Source organism: Musca vetustissima, unplaced genomic scaffold, assembly GCF_032173495.1.
Source record: "Musca vetustissima isolate MV318-11 ecotype Yass unplaced genomic scaffold, APGP_CSIRO_Mvet_v1 utg52412, whole genome shotgun sequence".
Taxonomy (NCBI): domain Eukaryota; kingdom Metazoa; phylum Arthropoda; class Insecta; order Diptera; family Muscidae; genus Musca; species Musca vetustissima.
The window spans coordinates 19,537-45,056 of NW_026874930.1; the positions used below are offsets into that span (position 1 = coordinate 19,537).

Sequence of the window (25,520 nt, forward strand, 5' to 3'; positions counted from 1 at the left end):
TCAATTTGAACCAAACTTTACACAACCTAATAATTTTACCAAGATGGAGGATGGGACTTATTGGCGCATTCCTTATAGTACCTCCCCCACAAAAGGGACAAAAATACCAAATTTTATTAATCAAATATTATGCGAATGGAATATCAGATTTGACGCAAATTCTACAAACATCGTCGTATTTTTACTAAAACTTAATCAAGTTCGACGAGGGGACAATTATTTCCATTCTATCTAAAAACTCCCCCACGATGGGGTCAACAAAAAATCCAGTTTTTAATCTAATGGAATGTCGGATTTTACGCACATCATTATATTTCTATCAAATATAAATCTAATTCGAAGATGGGTCCCATTGGTTCACTCCTTCTGTTACCTCTCACACAAAATGGTCAACATTTTGCTGCAAATATTATATTTTTATCATGCTTCTGTAATATAAGACGGTCGGATTCATCGGTCCACCCCTTGCTGGATCTCCATAATAAAGGGCCAAATTTTTTAAAACATGTTAATCTCATATGCAGCGAACGGAATATCCAATTTCATCGAAACTTTAAACATCGTCATATGCTAATTCATTGTTTGCATATCTTATCCGAAGATGGGGTCTATGAGGTAACCTCTTCTCGTATCTGTCCAAAGATGGTAAATTATTTGATATAAGCATATACCTTTTTCCGTAGACTTTTTCCTTGTTTTTAATTTATTTTAGGCTTATGTGAGACATTTATTAAAACGTAGGAAATTTACAGAAGTAACATAAACTGTATATAAAATTGTTATTATAATATTATTATACAAAATATCGTTGTTTAGTCCGATTATCCTCCATGTAATGTAGAAATGAATAAAACATTATCTTTTTGCTGCAATTCATAGTCCAATTCACCCTAGTAAAATAGTAAAAGGAAAATTAGGAAATTTTTAGTAATAAAATTAAGTTATTTACCAGTAATTCCCAATCGGTATCGTTTATTAATACCAAAATTCCTGGTCGTCTGAAATATAAAAAATATTCATAATTTTACAATGTTAAATAGTCGGTCAACAACTCGACATATTTAAAAGAAAAACATGTATGTAAACTTAATCTTTCCCTTTATATTAGTAGTATTTTATAAATTTGTAAAATACATTGACAAACAAATAAATAATCCGACATGGACATTGATTACAATTTATAATGGGCAGACGGTCAGATGTTTTACGCGTCTGCTTAATTAAATATTTCTGAAGATATGGTTTTCACTCTTCAATAGCACGGAATTTCAAATTATGAGACGTTTCATCCTTCGAGTACCCAAAATGTTGTTAGACATTTTGGGCAACCTCAATGAAAAAAAATTAAAATGTCGAAAATTAGGCTGGATTTTATATGGGGCTAAATAAATATATTTTTGCAAAAATTTTTTACCATATTTCGAAATCCGGAATTCCAAATTACAACCACATTGTTTGGATTTGATAAAATCCTTTAAAATATCGAAAACACGGCGGGACTTATTTTGAAAATGTATGCAAATATTTTTAGCACACGTCCTTATATGGAGAATACACCAAAACTTAAAACGATGTATCCCATCCAAGAAATAGTTGTAATATACATATACATATATGTTTGGATTTTAGACTTGTACCTGAACAATGATTCTGAACACAGTTCCCACATACCTTTTATTTTCCTACTTTGCTGAATATGTTGACATATACTTACACAGTATCCCCTTGAATAAATAATTCTGGTCTTTCACGCAAAATATTTTCTTTCATCCATTTCAATAAACTACGTATAGTCCCTGGAATAAAAACATTACTCATGGCATTCCACGCTTTAAAAATGATGTCTTACATTTTTCTGTTGAGGGCAGAGTGATTTCACGTTTTTTGATATTATCGAAAAGCAGCTCAGCTCCAGCACTGTTGAAAAGTAATAAAACAATAAGACATTCTTTACAATAACGAAGATTTACAATACCTGAATTCGAGGATTATCTTCAGACCGTCAGTCATGATGAATAAAAATAAATAAAATGTGCTAAATGTTTTGTTTTTATTTACAAATGATATTGTGGCAATAGTGTTGCCACATGTATATGCCGGTAAAATGGCACTTTTAAACAAATATTTATTGATTAACTTTTAAAGAAAAATAAATTGTGTTATGATAATTGCTAAAAACGAGAGAAACTTTGTATAAATTATTACTATTCTATGATGAAAATCAATTAAATTCCAACAATTATGAAAACTCTATCTCATCTGGCTACCATTTTAACAATCACATGTAAAACAGCTGTTTATAACACATGCTGCTAAAAACATAAGCAAACAATTTGGAAAGTACTGCCTGCTCTCAGAAATAACCAAACAAAACGATTTACATATATATGTGTCAATTTATTTCTTTAATTTATTACTGTCGCTTTCATTTGATATATTTGTAGTTTCTAGCTTAAAATCAATGGGTTTATCATAGCCCATAATACGAACATAATGCTCTGGATCATCAAATAAGGCTGGGTCCACAAATAGAGGTTTACCGTCCACCACGAACGAGGTAAACATTCCAGGTACCTCGGGAACTTTAACATCACTGGGCCTAAATTTGGTCTAAAAGAAAACAAAGGTTATCATGTATTAATCCCTATTCCCGTACTGAAGACATTAGTTTACCTTAATTTTTTGCAAAATAATTGATATTGTTGTGGCTATGTATTCATCCGTCTGAGGATTATAATGGATCTCTGTAACATATTTCTTGGTAACGAAGTGCAACAGAAAGGGTGTTACAAATGTAAAGAATCCGGCAAAGCCACACAAGAAAACAGCCATTCCCGTGCCACCTAACTTCATACCCTGTTCCATTAATATTGGCTGGGCAGCAAGACCGGCAAAACTAGTGGTCAAAGAGAAAAACTTTACAGCTTTCATTCTGGGTGCCAATGAACCATAGTAGACACGTTGTAGGGATTCTGTGTTCGTATCATCCTTGTTCGTATTTGTGGCATACTGTCTCCTTTGAATTAATTGACCATTCAACAAAGCTGGTTGGGATGGCATATGAAGAGTGGCTATATTCCGAACGCCACAATTTGTCAATGATTTGGATGTGTTGAATTGAAGGAATTTGATGGATGTTGTAGTATTCCGAACTAATTTTGATGCTGCAGCATTACAGCGTAAGGTAGTACGTAATGCCAACATTTTCTCGCTTATTGTTTTGTTTCAAAAACCCTGATGAAATTTCCAACTAAATCTTGACACTACAAATATTTATTAAATAATCATGCAAGTAGACGGGTCAAAACAGCTGTTGGTCCAAAAAAAAAAACAAATTAGCTACGTTACTAACGAGACTACATTTTTATCGAAACTACAGGGTGGTACATAAGGCACACGTTTCATATTAATTACCATTTGTCACATATTGGCCGGTATCACAGCCGAAATTTGACGAATGTTGGTTTTTAATTGTCAAATCGCATGACCTGGGGCCGTTCAAGTATTACATAATCAGATGTATTAGAAGCGATGATCCTTCCCCCCCCCACTTCCTATTATCTTCATTTCTTACGTAATACTTGAACTGTCCTTAGTCAATAAGGCCATATTCGCTCGAGTTATGTGGCAACTCACGATGATGTTTCCTGACGATAAAACCCAAGCAATTATTCTTTTGAGCCGTACAATTTGGATACAGGGGAGTCAGAAGTAGCAAATACATTGGTATTTCAGTTACTACAACAAAAACCACATACAAATTTGTTGTTAGAAAGTTTTTTTGGTTTACATTTTTATACTGAAATTTCCCAATCCAGTTTTTTCCCATGACCACCAATTGGAAATCAGAAAATTGGAAGCTTGTTAAAAGAAAAACTACCTAGGAACACACGATACTGAGGATTACCTCATTCATTCTACATTAAAGTTGTTGGTGTAGGATTATTGTGGTATTCTAATTTTGTTAGAATATCTAATTTTGTATTCCAATTTTACTAACAAACTGAATACCTGATCAACTAATCTGTCGTACGACATTGGAAATTATTGGATTTTTAAGAGAAACTCTGGCAACCCTTATCACATGTTATGAAATTTCCCTTCAAATGACAGCAGAATATCCCAAAATAAAATATGCAGGTGAAATGATATTTATTTTTACAACAGGCCCTAAGCTATTTTGGAATTTTTTCATAATAAATATTGAAAATCAAATCGAATTGAAATAAAGACCGATTGTGTAAAAGAAAAAACGAATATTTAATAACTACCGACTGTGAATGACAAATGCAAACAAATATTCAACGAATTAATTCAATTTTTGCCGATTCTAAAAAATAACACTAGTTTCAGTATTTTGTGTGAACTTTGACACAAAACGATCATCTTCGCCATCAACAAATGTCACTTTCACTTTTTCTCAACCATAAGTAAATAGTTTTGGCCAAATTTATTTCTCAAAATTGTCTTGCTGCCAACAACAGGCAGTCGAAGAAAAAGTGCTTGAAAAGACGGAGAATGGCAACAAAACGTAGACCAATACGTCCCCAGCCGAATATGAATTTCCGGCCGGGTGGTCCAGATGTTCTACGGTCGGAAGCGAAAGGAACACGACCCACAGCCGCCCCAACCAGCATACGTGAAATATTCGTTATGATGATCATGCATGTCTGCAAAAAGACCATATTCTTCGATACCAACTTAAAGGTGGCCCTATATTTGGGCAGTTTGTTTATTGTTTCATTGATTGGCGATTTTATACCATTTCCTAAAACGTATTTTGCTCGATCGGATAATTTGTTTAATGTTTACTTTGTGAAAATCGGTTGGGGTTGGACTCTGTTGTTTACTGTGCCATTCTTGTTTATGACATCGTATACTCTATGCTGTGGTGATATGAAGAAATTATTGCGTCATCATGCCCCCCGTATCGTTATTGCCACATTCTTTTGGTTCTTCTGGACAAAGTTGTTTAATATTATAGAAACATCATATGGAAGATGTACTGTACGAAGTGAGTATTGACAAAAAGTAACTAATTATCTTAGCACTGGTGAATAATGTTTCATTAGATTTTAGTTTATGTTTAAGGGAATAAATGGGATTTATTTAAATATTAAGTGTTATATATATATATATATATATATATCATATCCCTCCTTAAGTAAACTTGATCTCAGTCATTTGTGATAAATCATAAATTGGTAGAATAAATATATTTAGATAAGAAAATGATAATTAAAGACGACCCTTATCCCTTGCGTTTCAAATGATCGACAATGGTTTTAAAATGAACTGTTCTCCTTGAATGTAAATTTTTGTTCAAATTAAAAGTTATGAATTCTTATAGAATGTACGTACATTGGTCAACATATTTACTAAGGTTAAGATAATAAAGAATTTAATATATTTTATCTGCAAATCAAATATCATTTTTATAAAAATATTACGTTTACTTAATTTATTAATTTTTATTGTAATCACAATTGATTAGATTATACTTCCCTTTGTAATAATTGTTGTATTCATATTTCATATATTTTAATATTGCAAAAGAAGCTACAGGCTTGTCCTTCAATGGATTATATACATCGGAAAATATCTTTCACATGGTTTTCAAAAACTAATATATATATATATATATATATATATGTTTCATGGAATAAGGATAGAAATCATTTTAAAATTCTATATCGATAAAGTTTAAATAAAATTAAATTTCCTCCGTGCTATCAGTATTGTTGTTGTTGTGTCATTGGGAACCAAATTCATTCAAGTCTAATTGTGTACCTAATTGTGCCCGCCCATGCTACAATTTCTGTTTCTAGAATAAGTTTTGCCCTTATGATTAGAGAGCTTAAAAAATTTTAAGAACTAAATTGAACCCCTATTCTCGTTATTTTTAAAATGTCCATCGAAATCAGGACTTCCGTAGTCATGGCTTTTATAACCGAAATAGCTTTTAAATAATTTGTATGTTTTAGTATTTTTTAGAATTGAATTCAGAATTAGCTAAATATCATAAGTTATAATACTTTCTTTACTATTAAAATCGATAATGTAAAATGATATTGGATATTTTATTTACTATTTGGTCTGCTCCCGTACTAAAAGAATCTACTATTTTTTACTACGATAACACTTTTTTCCTTTATGATAGTAAAATCTAGTACATTCTTGCAGTACGGGAACAGATCAATTATTATATAGATTAATACAAATTTTCTTTCACAATTAAATAACTTGTTTCTTTTTATTAGATTTCCAAACAAAATCCAGCTGCCTGAAAGCTGGTCACTTGTGGAGCGGTTTTGATATATCTGGCCATGCGTTCATATTAATACACTCCAGCCTGGTGCTGATCGAAGAGGCTCGCCCCATAGTAAAATGGGAATCGATTAAGGAACATTTACGCAATGAACTACATGATCGTTCAATATCCGAACCATCCAGTACAAATCCATTACGTAATCTGAGTGAAGAACAAATGAAAAACTTAAAATTCCTTTATGAACGTTTGACACCAGTGATTCGCATACTTTTCATTGGTATGTCTGCTCTGCAGCTGTTATGGGATGTTATGTTGGTGGGCACTATGTTGTACTATCATCGTATGATCGAGAAATTTATTAGCGGTATTATTGCCATATTTACATGGTATTTTACATATCGTTTCTGGTATCGTTCATCGGCCGTATTGCCCGACCCAGCCGGTAGTGGCGATTTCTTTTATCAACGTGATAATAAAGATGCATTTGTTTTTAAGCGCACGAACAGTATAACGAAAGCCACCACAAGTAGCGGTTCAAGAGGTGGAAATGGTGGCAACACAACTAGTCCAAATCAAATTCCAAAATTTATGGGAATGCCTTTGTATACAAGTGCGAAAACTGGAAATTACAATTCTCAAATTTCTTCGAATTTAAATAATGATACAATATAATTGTATGTAAAATAACTGGTGCTAGATAGATGATTTGATGGTTTTTGATATCTAACATTTATAAATGTAATAAAGTTTAAAGTTTGTCTATTTTTTATGACTCCTACGATACAAAAATTTCAAACATATTAATTATCATGACATATGTACCATGTGGCTGCTGTGGGATATGACATATCAATAAGGACAACAACAAAACTAGTGCAATATATATTTGAATGTGTAGTAATGATTATAATTGTTATTATATTTTTGTAAGTTATTTTTATTATTTCTATTTTTCATTTTGTACCCTTACCATTATTTCCTACTTTCTTTAAAGTTTTTGTGTAGACTGGTTTCATTACATGGTTAATAATTAAATCACGTTTAAATGTGTTTCAGTTTTTATTAATACTTTTTTGTGTGTTTTATTTTGTTTGCGTGTGAATGTGTACGTTTGTATTTGTAATTGTTGCTTTTTTTATTTGTGAGCAAATGCAGCAAAAACAGCCATACCCAAAACACCAGCTCCAGCGCCAATTATATAATTCGATGGAGTCATTTGCCAAATGTCCTTGAGTATTTCAAAATTGCTGGGCATTAGTTTATCGTACGACGGGCGTTTCTTAAAGCGCAAAAAATAACTTTCAACGCGTGGCAGTTTACCGTAGGACCAGTAATAGTTTTCAAAGCCCAATTGATATAGGCGCAACAATAGCAAACCAAAGCATACATCAATCATACAGAAATCATTGGACACCAACCATTCTCTGTGGCTATTGGCATTCATGTCATCTTCAACGAAACGCAATACATTTTGAATGGCATCCAGAATCTTTTGATATTCTAAACGTGAATAGACGAGACGTTTTCTACGTTCTTGTAAATCCAATTTACGCAGCAAGGCCATTTTGTGGTCCTCTGCCCGATCTATGGATTCTTTAAGTAATTGATGTACCTTCTCGTTATTTTCTAGAAAGAAAAACATTAAAAATTTAACATAACAAGTACATAGACAAATTGTATATAATTACTTAAACATGTCTTGCGAATTGGTCCAATAAATGGTGGCTTGGGTACCAATTTCAAATCATCATGTATAAATGATCCCAAACTTAAGGCTCCAACTGGTAAACGATTCAATATTTGATCATACAATTGAATTTTTTCATCCTCCAATGGATTGCCGCGTTTAGGTTTCAGTGTCTTATAATCGCCTGTAATGATGAAAATAATCTTTATAAATTGTAAGAATGATAATTATATATTGATATTGTCGAGTACTACCTCCATGGAATTTATTTTCAACATAATTGATAATATGCACCGAATCTGGTACGACAACGGAACCATCCTGTAATACAGGCACATCGGCTTTGGGATTTAAATTTAGGAACCATTCGGAATATTGTTCGCCATTCAGCAAATCCACTACATAGGGTGTAAAGTCAATATTTTTCTCGTACAGCAATAAGAGAACCTGAAATGGTTGGAAAATAAGAACATAATGTAGTATATTGTTTCTGATATATCTGAAAGATGATTTGTATTTTGTCGATCATTGAATGATTAATTGAATGCATACAAATTAGTTTTATTAAAATCTGGTCTAAAATCATCCATCCAAACTTTGCACATCGTAATATTTCTTCCAAACGTAATTAAAGTCCGAAGACTTATAATCCAATATCAGGCGAATGGAATGCCCGATTTGAACCAGACTTTGCACAACCTATTATCTATAACAAGTCTATATCATGGCTGAAGATGCCACCAATCCGCCCATTCTTTTCGGTACATTCTCCACAAATGGTGAAAATATTTCATATTTATAAATCCAATATCAGGCGAATAGAATGTTAGATTTGAAATAAAACTTTGTACCAACTAATATCTTTACCAAGCCTAGATCAAACGTTCAATATTTTATGTATTGTAAATTTAATTTAAGGCGAATTGAATAACTGATTAGATTAACATTAAATCGGAAAAACATATACCTCATATAAAGCGAATAATAAAACCTCCGCAAACCATTGGCTGAGGATATATATCTGTGGGCAACTCCTACTGACACTTTTTTACTTGTTTATTTATAAATGAAAATGTTCTGGTTGGATTCAAGTGTCAGCCGGGTGTTATATTGTATAGAGTAAGAGTCCGAAAAAGGGTTTATATTCCTAGTTCCGCTATTTTGCTAATTTTTGAGCGAAGTCAATAATCCTAGTACATACCAGTACCAGTATTTCTAACAGCTTTGGAATTTTGAGATTCGGGTGTTCCGGTGATCGGCAATCATGCCCGCCGTCGAAAAGAGTGCATTTCTTTAATTACAAAAAACAACAACAGATTTTTTATCAATTTATTTTCATCTTCTTTTAGTCTTTAAATACATATATGCAAAGTTATAACTAATTGATAGTCGAAGTTTGAAATTGAGAATCCCCTAATTTTTTTTTTTTTTTTGCTGCGCTAATTACACATGTTACTATTTTAGATAAAGGCATAGCAAAATCTCACAATATAAACATATTTTAATGATTACACACATTTTTTACCTTAATAAAATATTTTACCATTATTTTCAATTCTATACACCCTAATATACAACTACTTAACCCACACAAACGCATAAACGTAAATTTGATCTCGCCGAAAACAAACTTTGTTTTTAACCATTGAGATCACATGATAAGACACATACAAAATAGTCTATTTAATTTAATTAAATTAACTGTACGACAAAATGCAAACATTGCGTTAAATATATTTCAACTGCATTAGTTATCGTTTAAACATACTTTTTGGGAATGAAAGTTATAGGGATGAACATAGACGACCAATTCGTCATCCTTGAATTGGGGTGCTTTAAAATCCTTTAGTGATTTGATTTTATTGCCATTGTTGTTATTGGGATCGTTAGGATTTACACTCATTTTGAATCGACTTTACCACCTTACAAGCAAGGTGGTTGTTGTAATATTTTTTATGTTTTTTTTTTCAAATGTATAACGGTAATTACACTGCACTGTCTAGTCGAGTTTTTCTCTTCGTACTAATTTGTTAAGCGTAAATTTTCTCACTTTTTTTTTAGTTTGTCACTCAAGATAAATGGTATTAAAAGAACTTATTTATTATTTATTTATTAAATAAGTATGTCTATAGCTGAGTATGTGTGTGAGTGGGGTATCGGTACACAGTCGCTGTGTATGCAGTTTATTAACAAATTTTTCCCATCACATGCTATGCGTAGATATTTTTAAGACCTTTAACTAGCATTTGACTACCGACACGAATGCTTGCTACCAAATACGACAATACGGCAGACCCAATGTCGGGATGATGATAGATAGTATGTGTGTACTTTAAGGTAGCTAGATATTTTAGATATTAACACAACGAATCGTGCAAACACTATGACGATCTCAAGTTTACTGGCGCTGTGATTTGCAATATACATTTGGAGAAAACACGATAATGAAAATTTAAAACTTTAGTTTTCGGAAAAATTATCTTCGTATCATCTGCTATTAATTTACACAACAACAACAGCAGCAATCATATTGAAACGATGACTGTGATGCTCATGCAAATCTTACCACTACAGGTTGTTATGATTGCTCTAGTAATTCGCACCTACAATAAAAAAGGAAAACTAGTAATGAATTAAAAATAGTGTTATTTTCGGCTGGGTAGAATAATTTTATACCCTTCCGAGGTTTAATTATTGTTCTATGAAATAAAAAACAAATATTGCATGTAAAGAAAAAACGTTTTCATTTCAAATTTTTAGAGAGCCTGAATTGAGCAACATAATGAGATAAATAACTGACTAGATAAGAGAAATAAATGATGACGAAGATAATAACTATAATTTTTAAACGAAATGGATATTTTAATATATAAATTATTGATCCTGATTTAGATGTTACCTAGTTTTTCATGACTATATTTTCGACAAGAACTAAGAATTCTAAACATTTTAAGTTGAATATGTAACTTTTCCAGTATAAAAACACTCATTTTATTTATTTATAAATATTATATTATATAAATATTTTCTATAAAAAGGCTAAAGGTCAATAATAAATATGTGTGACACATATTACAAAAAGATATCGACCGACATTTACTAACAGTGTTTTGAATCTATATTCTATTCCATAGTAATTATAGACCAGTCTTGTTACCTTTTGCTCGTTACAATCAAATCGATAAATACACAATACTATGTACTGCAGTGTAGCAATAAATCCAACATCTCATTGGATATTGCGTTGAGTATTCAAAGATTAGTAGGGTAAGTGTTCCTAATGTCGGCATGTACCAATAGTCGGCATCTGTTGTATATACAACAGCCAATAGTCGGCATATGTTGTATATACAACAGCCAATAGTCGGCATCTGTTGTATATTGTATAACTTTAAATAACTAAAAAAATCCTATAATCAAATATGAAAAATACCTTGAATAATATTTAAACCTGTCTCTGTGTAAAATTGCATCGAGCTAAGTACATTTATTCAGCCAAAATTTTATCAATGAGGTAATTTCAACACGATAATTAAACGCGATAATTCATGTTTCTTTAAAAAATCAGTAGTGTTGTATCTTGTTTTTGCAAAATAGTCAGGCTGGATCCCAGTTTGTTGTTTTTATAAAACAAAATAACTATTTATTAGTGGGGAACTGTCCGCCGAGCGGTAAGGCAAGGAAACTTCTCATTGAGGTGGTATCGCTGGTAACGTAAGTACTCCCGTTTTTTTTACAAGAGACATTTGGGTATGAAAGGTTTTTTTGTAAAGAAGCAAAAACTGATGAGGATCAGTGGCCAGAAATTTTGAAAATTTTGTAAACAAATATAATTACAAAAATTGTATGTAGTGTGTGTTTTGATTTTATACATTCAACTCCAAAAAACTCTTTGCAAAACGTTATATATATAGCATGTCTGATATATAGGTTATTTTTTTGACTTATCCCAATATAAATGTTCCAATCTTATGAATATTGAGAAGTGCAATAAAATAAATAAAAATGTAGCAGTTAATCAGTAAATATTGTTAAAATGCTATATTAAAAATATTTTTATATTTTTTTATGCTATCAAAAGAATTTTGAACGACAAACTTGGCTATTTTCATAATACTGATTTGTCATATAAATACAACAGTGTCCAATCTTCGACACGTAATAAGGGTGAATAAATATAAATAAATCTTAAATTGTCGCCAAATATTTTGGCTTAAAAACAAAAATTAAATCGAATTATCGGGGCAGACTATGGACTGATATAAAAATTATTAAAATAGCTCGACCCCATCTATATAAATGATATGCTATCAACCACACATGAATACTTACCGGCTATTTGTATCAGCTGTTTTGCCCACATTTAGCCTCCCATTTAAACAAAGAACAAAAACTTGTATTTAAACTCCAGAAACATATATTTGCATTTATTAGTTTTTAACTTTATCATATAACACATAACTGAATATTAATATGTTTCGAGTTATCAAACAGTTGCCAAAAACCCTTGTATATAACAAAAGCACAACGTCATCGTTGGATCACAACAGAGGGTTCAAAGTTCCCACAACGTTGGGTATCTACAACAAATCTGCTGCTAATCAACAACTAACTATAACGACAAACGTTTGTCTCAACACTAATAATAATCGTTATTTGTCGACTAGCACTGTAACAGGTGAAAACATGAAACGCTTACAGGGAAAAGTTGCTATTGTAACTGCCTCAACTGATGGGTAAGAAAGTTACATCGTAAATGTATTTTTTGAAAGTTAATAAAGAATATAATTCTAATTCTAGCATTGGATTTGCTATTGCCAAACGTTTAGCTCAAGATGGTGCCGATGTGGTCATTAGCAGCCGTAAACAGCAAAATGTGGACAAGGCCGTGGAAGAGTTGCGCCAAGAAAACTTACATGTCTTGGGCTTGAAGTGTCACGTCTCCGAGACACAAGATCGCAAACAATTGTTCGAAGAAACCATAAAGAAATATGGTAAAATTAATATCTTGGTATCGAATGCTGCCACAAATCCAGCTGTCGGCGGTGTTTTGGAGTGTGACGAAAAAGTCTGGGATAAAATTTTCGATGTCAACGTAAAATCTTCATTTCTATTGGCCAAAGAAGCATTGCCATTTTTGCGTAAAGAAAAGAATTCCAGCATTGTATTTGTTTCGTCCGTTGCCGGATACGACGCTTTTGCCGTAAGTATAAAGATCAATATTATTTATTTCTTATCTGACAATGGGGGTTTTGATAATCATTTATAATTAAATACCCATACAAAAATATGAGGTTACTTTGAAAATCACTGGTCAATCGATGTTTCTTTCAATGCCAACAGTATTATCAAATTTATTTTTTGTTTTTAGTAACGAAATTTTAATAGATACAGTACCGAATATACAGTTTCGAAATCATGAGTAATACTGGCTGCTTGAACGGTTTTAATCGTAAATATTGTACATATACTGTAACTTTCGTTTGAAACTCAGGATGAAATTTTAACTAGGGCCCTGAACATATCGAACACCAAAAACTCGGAATGCCAAATTAGAGCCACATCGGTTGGAAAATGCGGATAAATACAAATACACAAAATTGGCGGAGCATCGACATTTATTAAAACCGGTACAAAAATCATTTTTTTTTTATCTGAAAATCCGTTATGAGTTAGAGTTAGTGTTTCCTGAGCAAGGGTCGGGTAAAAGTGCAAATGGACAATTAAATCATACGAATCTCGATTTATTGTATTTGATTATGCAAAAATTCTAATAAGCGACATTTTTGGCGGATCACAAATTTATTTTTCACAGTTAAAAAAAGGACGAAAAATACACTCAAGGATTCATAATAGAAGGAGGATATATTTTACAAAAATATTCCGCTTTCGGTTTGAATTATGACAATCGTTTCGAAAATAACCGCTAACAATGATATAAAACGTTTTCTTCATGATCTTTACATCAAATTGGAACCAAAATTGTTAACAAATTTACATTTGTATATAAATTAAGCAATTTCAGAACCCAAAATATCAAATGGAAATCAATATTTTTTATTTTCATTTCTAGCTCTTGGGTGCATACTCAGTCAGCAAGACGGCATTGATTGGTTTGACTAAAGCAGCTGCTAAAGATTTAGCCCCAGAAGGTATTCGGGTTAACTGTTTAGCTCCCGGTATTATAAAGACTAAATTCTCCAAAGCCGTAAGTTTACCCATTATAATTACCGAATATTTACCCATTTATAATTATCGAATATCTCACTTTAGCTTTATGAAGACGAATCAGCTAACGCAGAAGCATTGTCGAGAATTCCCATGGGACGTTTGGGTATGCCCGAAGAAATGGCTGGTGTTGTTTCATTTTTGGTGTCGGATGATGCCAGTTACATTACAGGCGAAACTATTTTGGCCACTGGCGGTATGTCTGCTCGTTTGTAAGAAAATGTTGCAATCTTTTTTGTATATAAAATGGAAAACTAATTTGTCTGTTAATATATTTGTTTGGAATAATTATAATAATAAAACAATATCTTAAAGCAATAAAATAGAAACATAATACATTAATTCGTAAATACAATTAATAGATATAACAAAAAGTGGAAATAACTGGGCGTCTATGTTGATCGTAATTTAGCCAATTGTGCAGCAATGTCTTTATCAGTACGTTGATCTTCCAATTCTGCAGATCCCGTCGATGGTATATTGGACATTTTGCCAGATATTTCAATTCCAATTTCATCCAGAACTTGATTAACAATGGCATTGGACTCTTCCTCATCTCCCGATTCGTTGAGCATATCATCCAGTGTGTCGTTTATCATTTCATCGGTCATTTCCATTTTCATATTGGCCTGCTGGAAGTTTCTCACATTGGCCGCAATGGCCTCAGGTTTCATTATTTTATTCATATTGGACATTGTCTGAGCGGTTGTACTCATGGCTTCGCTCAGTGCCACATTGGTACCCATATTCTTGTTCTGATAGCCAATGGATGTGATTTTACTGTTGGCAGCATATGTTCGTGCTTTTTGTTTCCGAATTTCGACCAATTGTTTTGCCAAAATCCGGCAAGCATCCTTGTTTCCCTGTGCTGCATTCTTCTTAATTTCCTGTTCAAGTTTCTTTTCTTCTTCTTCCAATTTACGCCGTTCCCGCTCAATGTCTCGCGTAGCCTTTCTCAGGTTTCGATCATTTTCTCGTTGTTGTTCCTTTAGTGTGGGTTTTTTACCAAAAAGATTATTAAATAAATCCGACATTTTTCCTATTGTTCTTTATGTTTTACGACTGTTTGTTCAAATGACAGCCTTTAGCCTGATGATTCACTATTGAAGAACAGATAAACAAATACAATGATCAGCTGATATCCAGTGTAGAGATATATAAGTCTATTTCTGTCTATTCGACAAAGGAAGATTTAATAAGGTACATCAATTAGGTAATATTATAATGGTAATTTGTCGTGTATTGTATAGGTATACACGTAAAATAAATTAAATACTGTACAGTACAATATTCGTAAATGTAACATTTATTTACTTACTTACGGGAACATAGAAGGTAATTATTCAATTAGCAAAAACACTATCAAAAATATTCAACTTCTCCACTATGGCAAAATGTTACGAGCATATTACCCAAATACGTCGAATCCATATCTCTTTGCGAACTAAAAAACCGTGGAACAAAATTAAAAAAATTATAAAATGTTTTAAAACATTTCACATTTATATTGAAAATTTTACGTTTTGTTTCTATTTTCAACAAAAGAACCCATTGGTTACTATTTAATCCCAGCCCATTCTCAGTTTCAAAAAATTTAATTTTCTTTTTTTTTAATTTGAATCCAACCAACACTAATTCAAGAACGCCCCTATAAAATGTCAAGTGAAAATCTCAACAACTTTTCGAGATATAGCCGATTTATTGCGTCAGCATCAAGCGACGGCTGAGGTGCTTCTCAAACAATAAACGCGTTTTTCTCGAAACAGTGTTTTTACGAATGGCGGACACTATAACTTAAATTTTGACACGTTTCTCTGTGAGAGTATAGCTATCGTATGAACTAGGATAAATCCAATCGGAGAATATCTTCCTTATTTTTTAACATAGTTTTTGGTCAGAAATAGGAGATTTTCCAAAAAACCTTTTTCAAACGTTCGCCCTTTTGTAATATTTGAGCGAAATCAATAATCATACGAGAGCCAGATATGTACTCTTTCTAACATCGTTGAAATTTTCGGATTCCGATGTTCCAATGAGAAGTTATCATGCCCGAAAAGCCAGCCAAAAATTAGGGCTTTTCTTTAATGACAAAAAAACAATAACAAAAACTTTCTGTAAATTATTTTTCTTCTTTATTAATTTTTTATTTTTTTATATATGTGCAAAGTTACAAACCCTAACAAACATTGGTATTCATTTACCATCCCTTAAATAGTAGAAAATACAAATTATATTTGTTTCTAATTTTCGGTATCTAGCAAAATATTAACATAAACCACTCATTGCAGGTTCTGGAAAGTAGTTATTATTTATTTGCTCAAAAGGTGCTCGAACAGACCTAATATTGCTTCCAGTTTGTATTGAAGTTACAATCAGCTGTTTTTAAATCACGTTCATACCAGTTTTCTCAACACAATACAAAAGGATTCGAAATGCCAGCCGAAATTCTTAAACAAGGAGCCGAAGGACGTCTATACTTGGGTGAATTCAAAGGAGAACGATGTCTTATAAAGGAACGTTTCGTTAAGAAGTATCGTCATCATGAACTTGATACCCAGATCACCAGGCAACGCATGAAAGCTGAAACCAAGGCGGCAACAAGATGCCAAACAGCGGGAATTCTAGCACCTCGAATCCTTCATATGGATTTGGGAGAACGTAAACTGTACATGGAGTACTTTGACAAAGCAATCACAGCTAAGCAATATATACATAATGTCGTGAAAAAGGATGTCAATGTTGAGGAAATCTTAAAAACTTTGTGTTCATCGATTGGTAGCATTATTGGTAAAATGCACGCCAATAATATTATTCATGGTGATTTGACAACCTCAAATATTCTCATCAATCCTAAGGATGGTTCGGACAACTTTGATTCATATGATATTGTGTTCATAGATTTTGGCCTTAGCCATTATAATCAAGGTACAGAGGACAAAGGTGTCGATTTGTATGTACTGGAAAGGGCACTGCTTAGTACACACAGCGAACAGCCCTATCTATTTGAACAGATACTTCAGGCCTACCGAAAAGAATGTGGAAAAGATGAACAGTCTGTTGTTGCCAAATTTGAAGAAGTTCGTGCCAGAGGTCGTAAGCGGACAATGATTGGCTAAGATTTATTTTTATATATAGTAAAAAAAGAAATCGTATTACTTTGTTTAACAATAAATAACGTCTTTGTTATTAATCTATGTTACTCTGAAGGGGTTATTTACATTCGTTACTTTGGGCTTATCAATAGATTTTTGCGTGGAATCCTCTTGCACACTTTCTAGTTGTGGGGTATCATCTTCGTCGCCTTTAAGGTGTTGTATTTTTATTTTCTTTATATATTTACGCAATTTTTGTTTGCTAGCCAATTTTTCATTCTTCAAAGGCTCCATACCATCGACAGGAGTTTCTTTATAGTGTTCATAAGGGCGTTCTCTTATTTTCTTTATTTGATCGTCTAGTTTTAGATTGGCCAAACTATGTTCTTCAAGGTAAAGACGATATTTATCACAGAATTTCTTGTGGCTTTTTTTATAGAGTTGGGTTTTTGTGGTAGGGTGCTATTAAAAGAAAAAAATACATATATATCGTTTAAGTATAACATTACATAAAAAAATTGATTAAAAACTTACTCTTGCATCAATGGCCCGTGCACAATCCAAATGGAATTTATGTAAATGTCTAAGGAATATATCGTTCGGCTTTATGTTCTCATCCAAACTTATTTGTATAATTTCACAAATATAAGAAAAATCTTTTTTGGCACAGCCTTGGCGTAGCATAGCACCCAAAATTTGCATATTCATTCTGAATTGTGTAAATAACATGTGTTAAAAATATATACATATATCATTCTTCATTGATTAATCAATACAAACCTAATATTGTTTTGTTGCATTTTCTGTAACAATTCCCTTGAACTTTCGACTGTGGTACAACCCAATGCCAACACTCCATAGGTAACAATATCAGGATATAGTCCAGCAGTACGAATCATTGATAATACCTCTTTTCCACCTTCGTAATCGAAACGCATTGCCCTCTTCTTAATCAATATATTAAAGAAATCAATATCTGCCTTAAGGCCAATTTTTCGTATATAGGTCAGCAATTGTTTTTCTGCGGTATTTGTGGGCGGTATTACTTCCAACATGGTGGTGAATGTTTCAATATCCGGTGTTATATGATACGACTTCATCAGTTCGAGAAAACCTTGTAGACCACCCAAAAGGAGAAATCTTTCGTGCGGTTTTTGCACTTCGGCCAACGAAACCATACTGCCCAAATGTGGTTGTGGAGCTAACAAATTTGGTAATTCCAAAGATGTAGCTTCTGTTTGAATTTGTAATGTTCTGGGAGCAATGTTTTCATTAACCAAATCATTTGGAGTTGATTTGGCATTATTTTGAGAACAATCACCACTTTCTAATTGGGGTGCATGTGTCGTAGAAGAAGATATTTTAATAGGTTGTTGGCTTCCTTCCAAAATTCCCTTCAATGCCTCTTCCATGGAATCCAATTCACCAAATCCACAGTCTCGTGCGCAACGCAATACAGCATTAAATGAATAATAATCCGGTTGGATACCTTTTCGTAACATTTTGTGCCATGTCAGAAGACAGTGCCTAAACATATATAAAGTAAATTAGAGGTACATATATAGAAATTGGTAGATGAATCTTACCGAAATCCCATTTTTGTATCACTGGCACATGCTTGCAACAGGAAATTGTATGTTTCGCCATTCATCTCCAGTTTTTTGTCCACCATTTCATCAGCCAATAGGTATACCGTTTCTATATCTCCCCATCGACCAAATGCCTTCAACATGGCATTATAATTCTTGACATTTGGTTCGTACCCCTTTTCCAAAAGCTTCTCCCGTAACCGGTTTGCTGTTGTCAGCCCATCGAGGCGGGAAGGAGCATTAGCACAGGCATTAAAGAGAGACGTATAGGTACTCTCTTTTACTTTCAAACCACGTTGACGCATTTTGGTATAAAGTTGAAAGGCTTTTCTGGTGTAACCTGCCTTGGCACAACCACTTATAAGTAAATTATAAATATAATTTTCAGGCTTTACACGGTCCTCTTTAAGCATTCGAACCTCTAGAACTTCCAAGGCATCCTTGACGCGATGATTTTTTAAATGTTCCTTTATCATAGCGGCATATTCTTTGGTTCGCAGCTTCTTAGATCGTCTTGTTGGTCGGCTAATATACTCCTCCTCGGCTTTGTCACCTAAAAAGAAAATAAACATTCAAACAACTGTCTCCTTGTACGCAGTGGCAACATACCTTCATCTTCTGGCAATGGCTCCTTTGGTGCATTTCCAAATACATCTGGATCAATGGCAATTTCTTTGTCATCTATCGTGGATGAACTTTGGTGAGATTTTGCAAATTTTAATTCTGATTGTGTAGCATTCTCTGCGAAAGTTTCGAACTTTTCATTAGGTTCCTCTAAATGTTGTCTTCTACGATTTGCTTCTCTTTGTACCTCCAAATCTTTATCGTAGACCTTAACGTGCAAAAGTCGTACACCATAGGAGGATGCATTTACCCTAGCGGCTACCGCATGTTGTTGCGTCACGAAAATTTGTCCGGGAAACTTATACAAATTTCTAGCAGCAGTGTATGCCAATATTCTGCAAAACATATTCTGCTGAGTTTTGTTGGTTTTAATTGATAATTCACTTTACTAATTTTAATTTCAATCAATGCCGGAAAATCTGTGGAATTACGATGTATTTCTAGCAACACATTTTGACTCGAACATATGATTGGTATTTGTAAACAACTACAGTGTCGTATTTGGTAGGTATCACTTTATATCACACTGGGCTATTGAAAAAAACAGAATTTTTATTTTAAAATTAAAAGAGATACGAGGGCAAACCAATAATTTTGCGACATGTCCAATGGGGTATAGTTTTTTTACCAAAAAATTAAACATACAATTATGAAAGAACACTAGCTCCGATTTTGTATCTCCGAAGTCGTACTTTCCTTCCCATATGAAATTCAATATTGAGCATCGATTAACTCACTCTCGAACAACATCAAGAAGATGATAAAACATACGGAACCAGATTAACAGAGCAACGGTTAAGTCACTCTCGAGGAAAACACAATGTAGGATGTCAAGAAAAAAGATGTTAACGAAATGTTGGAACGTGTGTAAAACCCGAGTGACCGCTCCACTTGTGCAGTTCTAGATTCTAATTTCTGTGAGTCCCCAATAAAACTTCTATGCTTTACGTGTTTATTTTCCAATGGACATGCTGTGATGTCACCACTATATGTTGACATACATATAAATGTATTGCCTCTCTATTCATAATTCTAACGATACCAATTGTAAGGTGTACTCATTTGCCCTACATTTATCCACCTTTTTCTCTTGTCTAAACATTTCTATGGTTTCTTCGATAGCTTCACTAGCTATACTCATTATTCATTTGCCAGTATTTTGATATGGAACGTTGGTGCAACAAGGTAGCAGTTGTTAGCGGTGCTAGTGCTGGAATTGGCGCAGCCTGCTGTAAAGCATTGGCTTCAGCGGGTATGATTGTTGTTGGATTAGCTCGACGACAGGAACGTATAGAAAAACTTAAAAATGAACTTCCTACCACAATTCAGAAAAATCTACACGCTCGTCATTGTGATGTAACCAAGGAGGAAGACGTAAGCCGAACTTTTGAATGGATACAAAATGAATTGGGCGGATGTGATGTTCTTGTTAACAATGCTGGAATTATAGCAACTGCACTTTTATCCGATCGCAATAATACCGAACAAATACGTGATACCATTGATACTAATTTATTGGGAACGGTGTTTTGTACACGAGAAGCCTTTCATTCCATGAGAACTCAAAAGCAAGGCAATGGACACATTATAATTGTTAATAGTGTTGCTGGAATGCAGGTAATTTGGTACACATATTCCAAATTCAATTTCTATAGTTTGTAAATGCTAAAAACATTTAGGTTCCGAATTTGGGACCCGATTTGCCGTCATTAAATGTTTATCCCGCTACTAAATTTGCTCTCAGAGCAATGAATGAAATTTATCGCCAGGAATTTCAAAGGCGTAAAACCCAAGTACGGATAACTGTAAGTATACAATACACATTCATTTAAAAAATGTACCCATTATCTTTCCATTCATAGACCATTAGCCCTGGTATAGTTAACACAGATATTCTGCCAACTGAAATTCAAACAGTGGTTAAACAGTTTATGCCAATGTTAAAGTCAGAAGAAGTTGCTGATGCTGTGTTATGGGCATTGGAAACCCCTCCAAATGTGCAGGTATTTATATCGAGTTGTTTAAAATGAATATTTGTATAGAATCACCTTTTTACTTTAGGTCCATAACATTACCATCAAACCCATGGGAGAAAAATTCTAATTACAAACCTGAATAATCTTGTAATAATCAAAGACTACTGAATAAAAATAATTATAATTGACTTATGGTTATCAAATCGTTTGATTTTATTAAAAGAAAATATACGCTTCAAAACAATCACTTAAATCTAGATACATTTTTAAGAACAAATATTCGAGTGAGTAGAACCACACTCCAAATAGACAATTTGGCATTTACATAAACGTGATTTTCGTACGAGCCATATTGACCTGCCAAACATTAAGTTCTTCGTAATCTTCAATGCATTTGTCCACTTGATCGGGTTTAAAACCTTTGGTTGTGCAACGATCCATAACATCAGCAATTTTAACGGTATTGTTACTGCCAGCCAACTCACGAACAACAGCAAAGATTTTATCGGAGGTGTTGGGAACGCTAAAAAATAAAAACATCAATTATAATCTTTCTTATGCATAAAATGTTTTTATAACTTACTGTCCCTTTTGGTGTTCATGTATTTGATTGAGTGAATCTTTCGACATTTCCAACAAACGTAATGCCTCAGCAACATCGTCTTTTTCTACCTTATCGGATAAACGCAAACGTGCCAATGCTGTCGATAAACGTAATATACCCAAAAGATTACGAGCCGATGTGAAAGTCATATCTTTCTGAGTGCGAGCTTCGCGTCTGAGCTCAACATAGGCTCCTACAATGTAATCTGTCAACTCATCCGGAATGGTGGGGTTTTTGCGTTTGCACAAATTGATATAACGACGCATAAGATTCATGTCCAATGCCTTTACACGAGTGGGCGGTTGTTTCGAATGACTGTGCACATAAGTGATATGCTTAGCCAAACGTAAATCATTATCACGATCTGGTTTATCCTGTATAAGCCATAATAGATCAAAACGTGACAGTAAAGCTGCTGGCAGTTGGATATTTTGTTCAACTGTACGACGGGGATTGTAACGACCAAATGCAGGATTGGCTGCTGCTAAAATTGAGACTCTAGCATTAAGTGTTGTCATAATACCAGCTTTAGCAATTGATATGGTCTGTTGTTCCATGACTTCGTGAATTGCAGTACGATCAGCTTCAGCCATTTTATCAAATTCATCAATGCAACAAACACCTTGATCAGCCAAGACCAGTGCACCACCTTCCAAAGTCATTTCACCGGTTAAGGGATCTTTCATAACAGCTGCAGTCAAACCAACACCAGATGAACCTCTGCCAGTGGTGTATTGGGATCGAATAGCTAAACGACTTATGTAGCCCAACAACTGTGACTTGGCTACACCAGGATCACCCATTAGGCAAATATTAATGTTGCCTCTGATTTTCATTCCGTCTGGTCGTTTGTCGACACCGCCAACCAAAAGAAGCAATAAGGCTTTCTTGACGTCCAAATGACCATAGATTTCTGGCGCCAAACTTGTAGCCAGCCGCTCATAGAAATCATCCTGGGCCAATTCGTTCAACTCTTCAGGAGTCAATTCGGAATCTTTGTCAGATATTTCGTCGTTTTTGTTGATGCAAACGATGCGCTGAAAAAAATAATAGGGTTTTTATTATTTAATTATATAATTGATTTGATTTTATGAGGATGAATTCGATGGTCGTATTTAATTTTCATGGAAGCATTTGTAACAAATGTAGAACAAACATGAAATATACTTCATTCCTTCCTCTTTTATCACAACGTCATTTTGAAAAATGTCTGTGTATGACCTTGGAGTCTTTTTTCAACCATTTATTAAATACCAATATGTACTTACATAAGCCTGCAAAAAGGTCTCCGATAAAAGTCCCTGTATAACTTGCTGGAAACCGGTACGCATTAACGGCAAGAAAGTACCAGATATTAAAACGTGATCACCTGGCTGTGCCATACGAGTAACCTCTCCGCGGCACATAATAGTCATTGTTCGTGGAATATGACCGACGGGAACTTGATCGCTGTGTTCCTGGATCTTAATTTCCTGGAATTTTACAAATTTCGAACCACGCGTTTGTAAATAAAGCCGACCACCGGCTTTGTTTACACGACAATCATCCGAAGGACAATCGCTTATAGGCGTAAACGACAATGAATTGACGGGTTGATATGTTTCCGAACCACAGCGATCGCAAGTATATGTGGCAACAACCATCATCGGTTTAACTTCTGTACAACGCGTAACTATACCACGCACTGTAACCAATTTACCAATATGTTCAGCTTTAATTTCACGAATCGAATGGGCCTTTACATTGGATTGAGGCTTGAAACCAACTTCACTGCAATATTAAAAGATTTAGTAAAAGAAAGATAATTAGATTTAGTACAAGAAAATATGAATTACGAAAATTTTTTTAAAGAACTCACAATCTCTTCATTAACTCTGGCGGGAAATGATTCCGTTGATCATGTTGTTCCATTTGATTGCGTGTACGCGATTCCATTAACAAACGATGTTCTATGTATACATCCAAAGCATCTTTTGCATGTATTTCACGCTCCTTAAAGTTGGGCAACATTTCCGCAACAACATCACTGAAAAGGTTAGCATAGCGTCTGCTATTGCTTACAACAGCCTCAGCCAAACCTTCATTAAATTCCGCCAGATGATCCAAGTCTATGGTCAACAAAACTTGTTCGCGATGTGCTATTTTCACCAATTGTTGGGCATACACGAAATCCTTTTTGCCCTCGTCATCCTGTTTGCAAAATTCACCGAGGAAAGCCTTGATGGCCTCTAAAATCAGTAAACAAAAGATATTAAAAACATTTGCCAAAAATTTCTCGGTCACCACAATTTACCTTTGTCTTGGGCATAGTCACGTCTGGCCATTATATTGCTTTATTTAATAGTTAACACTTAAAACCGAATTATAATTGAACACTGTAATGAAGGTTTGTTTAAATTGTAGCTGTTGTTTACTGCTGCGCTGCTAGCGTTTAAATAATTTTTATTTCACACCAAAAACTGGAAAAGGCAAAAAATTGTGCAGCTGCCTTGGCTGCAACGCTGTTTACCACCGAAACGACGCGTTATTGGCGCGCAAAAACCAAAACAATCAACGGAGTTGCCATATTTTCATAAATAAACAGGGTTGTATTTATGGAGATGTGGAGTGATCATATAATTATATATAGTTTATATGTTAGTTTATTTAAAATTATATTTATAAAAATATTGTTCAAGAAAAACAAATGAATGTTTTTTAGTGTGTTTAGCTTCTCACGTATTTATGTGACAATCTTTAAACCATCATCTATTTAAAGTGTATTTTTTTCAAAACATGATGAAATATAATATATACTTACCATATACGCTGTAAAACATCTTCAATCACACATGTACACAGGGGTTCATCGGCAGTAGCTGTACGGCAGTATAGTGTGTGGGGGCCATAAAGCTGAACAAATGGCATAACTATACAAGGTAGTCTCATTTGAGAAATTAATAATGGGAACCCTTTTTAATATGGAATTTATATATCGATTTCAAATTAAATGAAAAATAAATTCCATAAAATGTTAATGGCCCCATACACTATAAATCATGCCGTCATGCCGATGAACCCCTTTGTGTACATGTGAGATTGACTAGTGTATGGCAAACTCTTCAATCACTATTAAAAAAATCGATTTTTGTCCCAAAATACATATTTTGTGTATGTGTGTGTATTGTTTTGAATACTATGTCAAATACATTCAAAATAAACTTGAATATATTCAAATTCAATTGAAATGAAAATTATGTTTCTAACAAGTTCGTCTGGAAGTAATTACTTTGTTATGGATGAAACAAACATTTGATGGTATTCCGTACTGGATTTTGGGAAGAAACCATAACCTTTCATTCATTTTTCGCGTTTTTAGTTTTTTTGTTGAAAAAATGTCAAATAAACACAAACATTTGTTGTGATTGTTTTTTTTTTTGGCAGAAGAAGCCACTCGTTCATAGTTGTTT

General features: G+C 33.6%; 10 protein-coding genes across 10 annotated transcripts; 4 read left to right on the top strand and 6 right to left on the bottom strand.

Annotated features, from left to right (window-relative positions):
- Positions 1-809: 809 nt before the first annotated feature.
- On the bottom strand, positions 810-2,010 carry LOC133337429 (ubiquitin-related modifier 1 homolog). Its single transcript, XM_061545653.1, has 5 exons — positions 1,976-2,010; positions 1,850-1,917; positions 1,715-1,796; positions 950-998; positions 810-890 (listed from the first exon to the last, which is right to left on the bottom strand). Exons 1-5 carry the CDS (start codon positions 2,008-2,010, stop codon positions 822-824), a joined length of 303 nt encoding a protein of 100 aa, XP_061401637.1. The 3' UTR covers positions 810-821.
- Positions 2,011-2,397: 387 nt separating this feature from the next.
- Positions 2,398-3,060, bottom strand: LOC133337424 (transmembrane protein 70 homolog, mitochondrial). The gene is made up of 2 exons (XM_061545649.1): positions 2,674-3,060; positions 2,398-2,610 (listed from the first exon to the last, which is right to left on the bottom strand). The coding sequence occupies exons 1-2, from the start codon at positions 3,058-3,060 to the stop codon at positions 2,398-2,400; spliced, it is 600 nt and encodes a 199-aa protein (XP_061401633.1).
- A 1,445-nt stretch (positions 3,061-4,505) lies between these two features.
- LOC133337430 (acyl-coenzyme A diphosphatase FITM2) lies at positions 4,506-6,943 on the top strand. Its single transcript, XM_061545654.1, has 2 exons — positions 4,506-5,014; positions 6,261-6,943. The coding sequence occupies exons 1-2, from the start codon at positions 4,519-4,521 to the stop codon at positions 6,941-6,943; spliced, it is 1,179 nt and encodes a 392-aa protein (XP_061401638.1). The 5' UTR covers positions 4,506-4,518.
- Positions 6,944-7,406: 463 nt separating this feature from the next.
- Positions 7,407-9,861, bottom strand: LOC133337431 (ganglioside-induced differentiation-associated protein 1-like 1). The gene is made up of 4 exons (XM_061545655.1): positions 9,727-9,861; positions 8,213-8,405; positions 7,960-8,142; positions 7,407-7,897 (listed from the first exon to the last, which is right to left on the bottom strand). Exons 1-4 carry the CDS (start codon positions 9,859-9,861, stop codon positions 7,407-7,409), a joined length of 1,002 nt encoding a protein of 333 aa, XP_061401639.1.
- A 2,570-nt stretch (positions 9,862-12,431) lies between these two features.
- Positions 12,432-14,433, top strand: LOC133337432 (dehydrogenase/reductase SDR family member 4). The gene is made up of 4 exons (XM_061545656.1): positions 12,432-12,694; positions 12,759-13,161; positions 14,032-14,166; positions 14,232-14,433. The coding sequence occupies exons 1-4, from the start codon at positions 12,432-12,434 to the stop codon at positions 14,400-14,402; spliced, it is 972 nt and encodes a 323-aa protein (XP_061401640.1). The 3' UTR covers positions 14,403-14,433.
- Positions 14,434-14,572: 139 nt separating this feature from the next.
- On the bottom strand, positions 14,573-15,220 carry LOC133337423 (charged multivesicular body protein 2b-B). Its single transcript, XM_061545648.1, has one exon. It carries the CDS (start codon positions 15,218-15,220, stop codon positions 14,579-14,581), a length of 642 nt encoding a protein of 213 aa, XP_061401632.1. The 3' UTR covers positions 14,573-14,578.
- A 1,398-nt stretch (positions 15,221-16,618) lies between these two features.
- Positions 16,619-17,308, top strand: LOC133337426 (EKC/KEOPS complex subunit TP53RK). Its single transcript, XM_061545650.1, has one exon. It carries the CDS (start codon positions 16,619-16,621, stop codon positions 17,300-17,302), a length of 684 nt encoding a protein of 227 aa, XP_061401634.1. The 3' UTR covers positions 17,303-17,308.
- A 69-nt stretch (positions 17,309-17,377) lies between these two features.
- Positions 17,378-19,837, bottom strand: LOC133337434 (pentatricopeptide repeat-containing protein 1, mitochondrial). The gene is made up of 5 exons (XM_061545657.1): positions 19,477-19,837; positions 18,865-19,420; positions 18,059-18,805; positions 17,813-17,987; positions 17,378-17,740 (listed from the first exon to the last, which is right to left on the bottom strand). Exons 1-5 carry the CDS (start codon positions 19,835-19,837, stop codon positions 17,378-17,380), a joined length of 2,202 nt encoding a protein of 733 aa, XP_061401641.1.
- An 812-nt stretch (positions 19,838-20,649) lies between these two features.
- Positions 20,650-21,601, top strand: LOC133337427 (farnesol dehydrogenase). Its single transcript, XM_061545651.1, has 4 exons — positions 20,650-21,108; positions 21,171-21,296; positions 21,354-21,494; positions 21,553-21,601. The coding sequence occupies exons 1-4, from the start codon at positions 20,656-20,658 to the stop codon at positions 21,592-21,594; spliced, it is 762 nt and encodes a 253-aa protein (XP_061401635.1). The 5' UTR covers positions 20,650-20,655; the 3' UTR covers positions 21,595-21,601.
- Positions 21,602-21,742: 141 nt separating this feature from the next.
- LOC133337421 (DNA replication licensing factor Mcm7) lies at positions 21,743-24,395 on the bottom strand. Its single transcript, XM_061545646.1, has 5 exons — positions 24,365-24,395; positions 23,930-24,299; positions 23,340-23,841; positions 22,051-23,108; positions 21,743-21,990 (listed from the first exon to the last, which is right to left on the bottom strand). The coding sequence occupies exons 1-5, from the start codon at positions 24,393-24,395 to the stop codon at positions 21,789-21,791; spliced, it is 2,163 nt and encodes a 720-aa protein (XP_061401630.1). The 3' UTR covers positions 21,743-21,788.
- Between the last annotated feature and the right edge of the window lie 1,125 nt (positions 24,396-25,520).